The sequence below is a fragment of the Dicentrarchus labrax genome, unplaced genomic scaffold (assembly GCF_905237075.1).
Source record: "Dicentrarchus labrax unplaced genomic scaffold, dlabrax2021, whole genome shotgun sequence".
NCBI classification, from domain to species: domain Eukaryota; kingdom Metazoa; phylum Chordata; class Actinopteri; family Moronidae; genus Dicentrarchus; species Dicentrarchus labrax.
Window position 1 is genome coordinate 4,312,615 of NW_026136720.1, and position 10,749 is coordinate 4,323,363.

General features: G+C 42.5%; 1 protein-coding gene across 2 annotated transcripts; it reads right to left on the bottom strand.

The window, feature by feature from the left end:
- Nucleotides 1-681: 681 nt before the first annotated feature.
- Nucleotides 682-10,156, bottom strand: e2f4 (E2F transcription factor 4). Of its 2 annotated transcripts, none has more exons than XM_051382185.1 (11): nucleotides 9,951-10,156; nucleotides 8,319-8,428; nucleotides 7,312-7,473; nucleotides 5,742-5,785; nucleotides 5,587-5,651; nucleotides 5,307-5,495; nucleotides 4,991-5,078; nucleotides 4,690-4,833; nucleotides 3,281-3,328; nucleotides 3,115-3,159; nucleotides 682-3,020 (listed from the first exon to the last, which is right to left on the bottom strand). In XM_051382185.1, exons 1-11 carry the CDS (start codon nucleotides 10,113-10,115, stop codon nucleotides 2,905-2,907), a joined length of 1,176 nt encoding a protein of 391 aa, XP_051238145.1. In that variant the 5' UTR covers nucleotides 10,116-10,156; the 3' UTR covers nucleotides 682-2,904. The 2 variants fall into 2 exon arrangements, with proteins under 2 accessions (XP_051238145.1, XP_051238144.1); XM_051382184.1 differs by having other exon boundaries at nucleotides 4,690-4,836.
- Between the last annotated feature and the right edge of the window lie 593 nt (nucleotides 10,157-10,749).

Here is a 10,749-nt window from a genome sequence, read left to right on the forward strand (position 1 = left end):
TTTCCAAGAAGTAGTGGATGAACTAATTCAAAGTTCCGGGTCGGGTACAGCTGGTGACAGCCGCCCCCTGCTGTTCCTCCCCGGTTCCCCAACAGATTTATTACCCAGTTTAACTCTCACTGCTTCCACTGTTGTTAAACCATTACAGGCATATTTAACCACACAGTACACAGCTGCTCTTACTCCATCTCTTCTGTGCAGACATATAAGTATACTTTTATTATAGTATTAAGTAATAAAAAGTAGTAAACTAATGCCTTTATCATAGAGGAGTGATGGAGCTGACAGGAAATGAGTGGAGGAAGAGATAGGGAATGCAACAAGTTGGGAGTCAGCACATTATAAAGCTGTAGTTTTTCTAACCTATAACAGCAATATGCATATATATGTGTGTGTGTGTGTGTGTGTGTGAATTGTCTGTTGTGCATGTAAGTAAGCCATTCATCTTGCACCGACACCTGATGAGGCACCATACGGATGACTCGGCTGTACGTTGACCAACGGAGCTGAAGGGATAATACAACAGTAATCTCATTACCTCCATATTTAACGGTTCTTTTCTAGATCTGTGGACGTTATCAGATCTCCACAAAGAAACAGAAAAAGAAAGGGTGTATGACCTCAGTTACAACTACAGTTCACATCATTATTCTGTTGAATGTACAAGCTTACAGCAGCCTGTTGTACTGTTCATAGAGACAAATAGGTTTAATTAAAGCACCTTTATGTTCAAACTCAGTCTTTGTTAAACATATTTTTTTCTTAAAAACACACGTAAGCAGCTCATTAATTTGCCAACTACTTCCATCTTATTTTTCTAAAAAGCATGACTTCCATTTAAAGCCATTTCCTCCATCCTCCCAACCACACACACCAACAATGTGACAGTTAATTGAACTGGAAACCAGACAATAAACAGAGAATACCAAAGTGTTTTTTTTTTTTTTTTTTGTTTCATTTGATGCAACTACAGCTTAGCAATGGTGAGCACATTTTAAAAAAAAACAAGTCTGTAAGCAGTGAGTCTCACACACACAGACACAGACACACACACACAGACGTGACTCTTTCAACCCGGTACTGCTGAACTCCCTGGCGGCTCGAACTGAAGGATTTAGGCAAAAACTCACAACACTGTCCAAACACAATGACTGGCTACTGATCAAGGGGGCTTGGATGAGTCACGACCAATCTGTCCACAGTGAAGTAAAGTGCAACAATGAGACAGGATGCCTTTTGTGGCTAAACTCCTGAAACTATGACGTTTAAACCCCCCCAAAAAAAAAAAAATTAGTAGCAGTAACAATATATAAAGTATAAAAAAATAAATGCTATTCTATACAAGCGGTAGAGAGCGATACACACAGTGATACTGTACATACATACATCCAGAGCAAAGCAGGACATTGTTACATAAAAAATAAACTGTAGAAACATGAATGTCAATACTTTACTTTTAAGTCGGACTCATCCTGAACCCCCCCCCATTTGCATTAGAGTTGAAAAATTTAATTTAGAGTGATAGGCAGTATTTAATTTACTGGAAACAGAACAAAACCAAAATAAAACAGAATAGGGATCTGTGCCAAAATATACAAAAAACCAGCAAAAAAACAGGAGCATTTTTTTTCATGGCATGGCGACTATATTCACTGCATCAGTAGAAATTCATCAGAAATACATAATGTCCTTTTACATACAAATGAACTCAGTACAATGGTATTCATATACATACATTATAAATTGTAAGACAATCGCCAGAGAACTCATTTTGGAGAGGTGGGTGGTGGGGGAGAGAAAAAAAAAAAGCTAATCCTCTTGACATGAATCCATTTAAGTTACAAATCAGAGCCAATAAAAATCTGCAAAGTCCAAAAAAGGTCCAGAGGCAAAAATTTAAACAGAAAGCAAGCCCATAATTAATAATCAAACATTTCAGTGTTGGGGGGGGGTTACTGAACCAGTTAGAGAACAAGATAGTCGTAATTTGGAGCTTAGATTAGACACTTTATTATATTTTAACTTTCACCTTGTTGCCCTTTCAAAAGTGTTAGAAATGGTAGAGCTTTAAAACGTACTGCACTGTTTCCACTCAACATTAAGATCCTTTTTCTCTACCTGGTACACCCCCCCCACTTCATACATACAGTATCGATCATGTGAGTCTGGTACCTTTGTTTTATTTGCAAACTATTGCTCTGCCTGGGTTACAAATGTAGTTCATTGTTAAACATTAAGTTTTGTGTGCTGGTAATACAAAATATATATTCTCTATGTACATGAGGACAGTGCTTATTTCAACCAGCTGTGTTTGGACTCAAAGCCATGCGTGAGCAGCTGCCCGGGTGATAAAGGCTGTGCTCCGTTAGTCTGCCATGACTTTTTACCTGATAGCAAAAGATTCTCTTCTTTCTTTTTTGTTTAGTTTTTTCCTGGAGATGTCTGACTCAAGTTAAGAGAGCATACAATACAAAACACACACACACACACACACACATAAAGTATGCCCACACGTTCGCTCACAAGCACACTGGGAAAGCTGATACACAAACATAATAGCTTTATCATACATAATCCAAAAATAGAATTATTTGTCATTTGTTTTTGACTATGTTTCCTTGGAAAAGCAGTAAGTAAAATGTTTTGTTCTCGCCTGTATTTTCTTCATGAGGCTGTACATGTAGCTACTGTGGTGCTGAGCTCAGCTCGAGCTCGCCGTGTCAGTGCAGAGGTGTCCCTTGAACGCTCATCAGAACATATCGGCTTTTCCCACACCTCTTTCTCGCCTTCACCATCGGAGAGGAGGAGGAGGAGGAGGAGGAGGAGGGGGAAACGTGGAGAAAATGAAGTTTAGATGAGCACGTTTTGGCAAACTGCCTCACACTCTGACAACAATCTCTGGGGTCAGAGGTTGAGAATGGGGACGTCGAAAAGGTCACACAGGCCTTCTGTCTCGTCCAGGTTGTATATGTAGTCGTGGTCGCTGGGTGGAGGGGACAGACGGAGGAGAGGCGAGAACACTGGAGAGTGAAACAGAGAGAGAAAGATTAAAAAGATGAGAGGGGGGGCCACGACCCAAGAGCCTCTTTGTTACACACATGTAAACAAACCCACCTTCTGAGGACATCAAGTCCTCCAACAGGTCTCCACTCATGATCTCTGGAAGAGGGAGAGAAAAGAAGTGAGACAAGCTTTCAGACTGCTGGACACTGAGAATATGGCATACAAATAACGACCCTAGAAATATATGTTATTCGTGTAATAGTCAAGAGGAGTTTACCTTTTGTTGGATCAAACATGTCAGAGAGCTCTTTGGGAAAGTCCAGCACTAGAAGGAAAGCACAGCAAACATTTCAGCTCCAGCTCGCTATGTTAAGTGTATCCGTTGTATACTATGTCTCATTTAAATAAAACCTGGTCTGCAGGATTAACATCATCTGTAGAAGGTGAAACAATCCAATACAACATTCAATGAATTACTGTGTGTGAGATCAGTGACAAATGCCACCTGGGCTCCACTTGCTCTTTCTTGGTTTTTCATTATGGATAGTACCTGGTACTTGTTTTGTTACCACCTCAGTCGAGGTTTAAAGCGAGCTGAGGAAGATACTAAGAGCGTTTTTTCCATACACATACACATGGGCTGGCTTGGCTTGGCAGGGATTTGCATTTCCATTACAACAGGGGCTACTCGCTTAAACGTGTGCCGTGTGAGGCAGGGAGAGCGGAAACAAAACAAAACAGTGAATCAAATAAATGAAAGCTTACTTTCTAATTGTTTCAGGACGGTTTCATTCTAAGGCACAAATAAACACAGCCACCTTCCTCCCTGCAGTACGCAGACTCGTTATTATTGAAGAAAAGACGCTAACTAGGCTCTACTCCGGTGATTGCATTGTATTTCCTGTACAGTCTTCACAATGAAAGACCCCAGTTATTTTGTTATTTAAAAGGGTTATTATGAAGCAGCAAATCAGTCAGGCGCGCAGTGGCCCTACTCCAGAGAAGGCGCGGCTTGGCACAACTCGGCGTGTTTAAACTGGAAAAGGAAATCCAAATCAGCACCGCATGGTTTGACTCGGTGCAGCCAAAAGTGCTAATGTCATAAAAGATGACGTGAAAACACTGCGGACCGCTGATTGGTGGTGTGACATGGCACATCCTGCCCAAACACCACATTTCTAAATAGTCTAAATAGTCAAGCTTCAATGGCAACCTGTAACACCCTCTGTTAGAAGAGTGGCAGCTTCTTTTTGTGTGCTAGTTAGTGTGTGGATGAGGAATAAATGTACAGTGTATGTTACGGTTTGTCAGTGAGTAAAGGCTGCAGCTTCCCAGGACCACATTAAAGCTCCCTGTTGTTTCCTGGTTGTTTGGTATCCAAACAGTGACAAGCGAAGCAGACGTATCAAAGTTGAGTCGAGTCGAGTCATCTAGTGGAAATAAGTCAAGAGACTATAAAAGGTAAAAGTAAAACATTATCCCTGCCTCAACATCTTCATCTTTCCAAAGCTGTATTCCAGAGGGAGGGGGAGAGAGAAGAGAGAGAGAGAGACACACACACACACAGAGGAAGAGGGAGAAAGAGGGAGAGCCACAGAGGGAGAGAGACAGACACAGACACAGAGAGGAGAGAGAGAGAGAGAGGAGAGAGAGAGGTTCAAAAGACACGCAACATGCAAAACTCACATTCGGAGGGATCCGACTTAATTGGTTCAAACACTGCAGAGGCAGAAGAGGACGCAGATCCATCCAACGAGGCAGAAGACTGTAGTTGCTGAGTAACTGTAGCAGGTGTATCTGTTGTCGGGGTGAGCGGGGTGGTGCTCGTCACTTCTGAAATAAAACGAGCATGAGGTAAAATAATGGTAACCACAAATGGTCGAGTGTGAAAAGAGACAATAAAAAAGGGAAGTCCAGAATCTTGTAGACCAAAAAAAAAAATTGCCCCTATTTGAGTTCACAGTGCACCCTCCCCCCCCCTCCCTACCTGTCACTGAGGCTGTCTGGTTAGCCGCTGTAGCTGACGTTGTGACAGGAACAGGTTTTGTAGAAGTTGTTAGAGCTGCTTTGGGGACCTGGAGGATGAAAAGATGAAAGAAAGAAAAAGAGGAAAGTCAAAACATTGCATGATAAAATAAAAAAAAGCAGAAGTCATAGAGTTTTGAATTATTTTCCCATGGTGATTAAGCATTCATGAACTCTATTTTAAGAAAGGGTCATATGAATATCGTCTGTACTGTTCTAATAAAGAGAGGTGCAGTAAACAGACTAATTGCATAAAGGAAGCTGATATCTGTGCGGACCTGGGAGGCAGCAGTGGGCGGCTGAGAGGTAGGTATCGGTGCTGGGAGGCTTTGAAGGACATCATCTGGAGGAGGGACGGGCAAAACAACGGGAGAGGCACTGGACGGGTCCTTGTTGACCAGCAAAACCTCGATGGGACCAGATGAACTCTTGAGACGGATCTGGTATTTCCTCTGTCCATTCAGGATCTGGATAAGAACACATACACTCGACGTGAGACGTGACACAAAACGGTAGCTGGACGAAAGGAGCGCACACAAACCCACGCACATAACTTACAGATTCTGGTATGGGGACTTCTAACTGTGTGCCAATGGGAGCGCGGATTGCTAGGAGTGTGTCACCTGAGGAGGAAGGAACAGGCAGGTGTTTGTCAATGTGTCACAGAAAAAGAAAAAACAATCTATAAAAGATTAGGCATCTGAAACAATTACCTTTAAAAGCTCCACAGAGGTCTTCGTGTTTTATATAGGCCATAGTGCGAATGAGTTAAGGGTCATGTTTGCAACTTCAATGAAAAAACATGGTTATTAAAATCCATCTAATCTCCATCCAGTTTATGGAAGACTTAGATTTATGAACAGGATACTCCAGAAATGTCAATAAAAGAGGACTCAAAAAAGAGCGAGCAGAGGCTGAGACGTTTAGTCACTAGTATGAGTCAAGCTGCAAAAACTCAAACTTCCAATAATACGACTAAACAGCATGTTTCATTAGACCCTCCCAGCCTTATTTTCTCAGGCTTTAAGAAAAGCTCCTTCCAGAGCCACAGAAGGAAATTATACAACTCAAACACCATGACCTTTATGTATAAAAATCGGTGGCCGCCCTTTCAGTGACCGGGCCAAACAGCCCTCAGTATGAGCTGCGTGGCTGACAGATCTGGCAGAATCTGTGTAGGGATGCATGCCCAGGATTATCCCCTATGAGATGCCAGATGGTGTTGAGATTGGATATGTTTCACTGTTGTGTCATTGTGTCTACTGTTAACTCTCTGTGCCACATGCACATACGTACCCAAATACTGATCATGAGTGGGTTTTCACAAAGCATATAAACAATACAACACAACAAGTGTAGCGAAATAACTCATTATGGCATGTTTTCTTCTTCAAGAGCACTTTATTCTAATGATAAAACTGGCAGTCTGTCCTACACAGGGAAAAACCCCTGGCTGTAGTCTACGTTAGCACCTACGGACTGGCACTGCTCTGAGCACTGAACACTTATGAGACTGCAAATTCACAAAATATTTTCCATTAACAGTTGAAAGTTTACAGTACTATAATTGTCAGACTGGCCTTTAGTACAGCTGCCACAGCTCTGCTGAAATAACAGAACATATAGACAGAATGTATCACTGGACATTAAGGGAAAACACCTCAAATCAGGTCATGATTAGTCCTGCTCATGAATGTGTTCTGAGGCTCTACAGAGGTTTTATAATGTGTGAGAAAATGACCCTAAGAGATGCCACAAGGGTTATCTTGGCCGGGCTGGAAGAAGCACCAACGACGGATAAATCTTTTTAAGGAAGAGTCATTGCTAGTGATTTAAAATTCAACAGAATAAATTCACGGCTGATTAAACTGTCATATTAAATCAGCACTGACAGCAGTTCCCCCTTATTTTCATCCTGCAGCGACGCACCAGCCTGCTAAATGAGGAGTGTCGCTTCGTAAAAAAAAAGTTCATACAATCATTTGTATCAGTCGGCTACTAATGATTTTCACTCACCCACTGTGCGAGCACAAAAACACGCAACACCTGGCTAGCTCCCTCTCCTCATTCTTTAAAAAGGACATGAAATCTACTGTTATAAGAGAAGAGTAACTCCTTTAACGAACAGCGCGAAATGAGCGAAAAGTGACGGTTTAACCCCCCCACCAAATACGTGCACCATAGCACCAAAGTCTTCCACAAACCAACAGGAGAACACTTAAATTTTAAGCTATTCTGATTGCATCTGCAGGCTCGTTGGACACACGGCGCAGTGAAGGATATGGGCTGTTGTTAGAGTCGTCTGTGACATTCTTGATGCTCTGTTGGACCCAGACTCTTTGTTGGTCCAGCTCGTGTTCCCTGAGAGCCAGGTCATCTAGCTCGGCCTTTAGATCAATCAGCTTATCGGCTATCTCTCTGGTGTTACAGCCTGGACCTACACCCCTGAAAACACAAACACAAACACACGGTCATGTACAGGCGGCAGGCGAAGAGACCACACACTTATGAACACGCTGCTTTATTATTGATACAACTACGCTTATTTATTCTCATTCACTTTCTCTCAGCTGATGATCCGTCTGCCTTGTATTAGAGCTTGGATAAAACAAATGTATCCGGACTGCAGCTGCACTGACAAGAACCATTTTTACGATAGATGTTGTGTTTCCCCAAACAGCCTGAAATTGGCCAAATAATCAATCAATGAATTATTTTCCTGCAGAATAAAATAAAATTACACGACTTGTCTTTGCTTTGATATCGGCACAGACCACTGAAAACCCCATATCGATTGGCCACTATTTAGTAAACTGTTCAATGCCATTCATCATACTGAACCACTTCATTAATAAATGAAACATAATGAAAACATTATATTGCATTTAGCTGCTTCAGTTTAAGGGTTACAGTATCTTTCATGCTGGCTTGAATAGAACAGAGCCATCAATAATGTTATTAGTATCATGGGGGGAAAAAGGCCTATTTGGGGGACTATGATTAAAATTACTACAGTTTTACTACAGCTTAAAGCCTCAGGAACTGTTTCAAATACAATGTGCTTGACTGCAGACCCAAAACAGCAAAGAAATATGTCTGCAATGTAAATAAACAGCCTCATATCTACAGTTCTCCTGGAGGTTGTAACGACACACCTGTTGTAATAAGCCATTTTGTTGTAATTATAATGCCGTTCTGACATGATTATATTGTGACAGCTACTAGCTTTATTGGGAAATAAGCACAGGAAAGTGACAAATGCAACACACACACACAAACTGTAGACTTACTTCCACTGGATGCTGTTCTTGGACTTCTTCTCTATCAGTCCGATTCCCTCCAACACATTAGTGATATCGTAGATACGTCGTTTCTGCCGCACTGCCAAGGTGTCTGCCGCCTGAATGACAGCACAGAAAGTAATGAAGAATACAAACAGAGATTACTGGCAGTTCCTTTAGTCAAAGAGAGACCACAGTATCGGTGCCAACGGGTTCAATGCGCTGCAACCATAAACCATGAGGTTTCACCACACATTATAAAAACTTCCCTCGCAGGCCCAAACTTATGGTGTTTAAACAAACTAATGATAACCATATGGCCGGTGCTGATAAGTTGAGTTGAGCAGGCCCTGTGGGTGCAATGGAGTCACAGACCTTCTGAATGATCATACGAGACAATTTCATTATTTACACATGCAAAACAAATGTATTTGCAGTTCAGTGTGGCTGCCGGAGCTTCTTTTCCAACAGCGTCAACATATAGACTCCAGTCAGAGCAGAGTTTTTGGTCTTTAGTGCTGCTCATTATAGAGTTTAAAGGACGTGTTATAACAGATTAATCACATCAATTCTTCTTCTGTCTGAGAATGACACACTGCTCGTATTTTAAGATCAGTGTGGAGCAAAGCAAAAGTGAAACGTGAGCGTCAGCGGGTTATAAAGCTATGAAAGCCACTCTGTCCGTCAAGTCTCGGAGGTCGCTGTGAAAAAGAAACTGCTCTATTATACGAAGTAATGCTTGGCTGATCAAGCTGCCATCCGGTTCACTGGATAAGGCTGAGAAAAGAAAGATATGGATGGCAGTGTTGGTTGAAATGTTTCTATTTATATTCCAGTTTAAGTCCGGGCTTCAGGTCAAACCACATTTTTACAGCTTTAGGGCTTATTAAGCGTTAGTAGCACTGGCTTTAAACATGTGCAAAGATTAATTATCTTAGTAGAAGAGAAACAACAACAACAACTTATTCGCTTTAGTGACTCTGAAACTATTAGTCAGATCACAGTTGTGTGTTAGTATGACATCTATGCGGCTCATGGGGTGAAGAATGCAGCTATTCTGCTTTTATTTTGAAAGATATCGGTGTGGGGATTATCATTTTAACATCACAGTTTACATTTTTACTGATAAAAACTATAAAATCATGAGTTGGTTTACACCTGGAGGACAAGATTGGTGGGTCAGCTCATCTCTGCAGAACTACAGCCCTTCAAATATAATGCTGTTTGCATATTGGGGGGGGTTATATTGTCGTTAAGTGACAAAAGACATTATCAATCAGACAAAAACTGCTCATGTGTGAGGATGCCTCAGAAAGGAGCTACAAAAGCTGACCCACTTTCTTTTTTTTTTTAACTTTGAATCTGCAAGGGGGGGTGGGGGGGGGCAAAGTCAGAAAAAGTTGACCAGGCTTCCTTTAAAAGTTCAGTTTGAAACCTTTAACACAACAACAACAACAACAACAACAGCATTAAAGTGGATGTTTGAACAGTAAAAACAAAAAGCCTTCAGGAGAAGTATCACCCATTCAAATCAGCCTGTCACACGGCGAGGCTAGGCTAGGCTAGGCTAGGCTAACGGAGCAATGCTAGCGAAAGTGAATGGGACCTAACGACATGTGCTAGCTCACAACAAAGACCCACCGCTTTCAGGTCCAGCACTCCGTCCTTGGCCTCCTGCAGCAGAGTCACAAACTTGGTCGTGAGCAGTCCCAGGCTCTTCTCGTGTCTGCTGGGAGTCTGTGGCTGCAGCGAGTCCCCCACAGCTCCCAGTTCGCCTCTGTTACTGGCCGACTCCAGCTCCATCATCGCTCGGGACCAAAAGCTAAGCAGCGCTTCCCCCCCCTCCTCCTCTCTTCTCTCCTCCTCTCTCTCTCTCTCTCTCTCTCTCTCTCTCTCTCCCCTCTCTCTCTCTCTCTCTGCCTCCCCCGACCAAACCCAGCCAGCGAGCCCAGGAAAGCGCGCCCCCCCCTCCTCCTCCACCCACCCCCCAAACCGCCGCAGTCAGATAAAACACAAGGCCAGGGGACGTGTGAGGGCGGATAGCGGGCGTCTAACGAGCAGGTCCGACCCGGTTTGCGCCAAATTGTTTCGCCAAACGGAGCCGAGCTGGTTGAGATCGGCGATTCAATGGACGAGCGCTCGGCGGAGAGAGCCGTTGGCCACGCGAGGTATGACGGGACGGTTCAACCGTCGAAGGGACCGTGTGCAAATTCTCGATACAATTCACACGAAAAATTAGTGTTTTAAAATCGATAGATAATTTATAATATATATTTTTTTTATTGTATCGTAGTTGGATATTAATTTTATGTTAATTATTATATTTAAAAAAAATTTTTTTAGGGTTGTAAGAAGACGGGGTAATCCGGATGTTGTAAAGCGTGGTGTTTGTACGCAGTCCCTTACGCGCTCAAACTTAAAGAAAACACACGCACGCGTT

What these genes read in the sequence shown, in the direction of transcription:
- e2f4 (XM_051382184.1), bottom strand. Translation starts at nt 10,115, where the DNA reads ATGATGGAGCTGGAGTCGGCCAGTAACAGAGGCGAACTGGGAGCTGTG. An exon ending in AAGAACAGCATCCAGTGGAA is followed by an intron (nt 7,474 to 8,318) that starts GTAAGTCTACAG and finishes TTGTGTTTTCAG; the next exon opens with GGGTGTAGGTCCAGGCTGTA. An exon ending in AAGTCCCCATACCAGAATCT is followed by an intron (nt 5,496 to 5,586) that starts GTAAGTTATGTG and finishes GTTCTTATCCAG; the next exon opens with ATCCTGAATGGACAGAGGAA.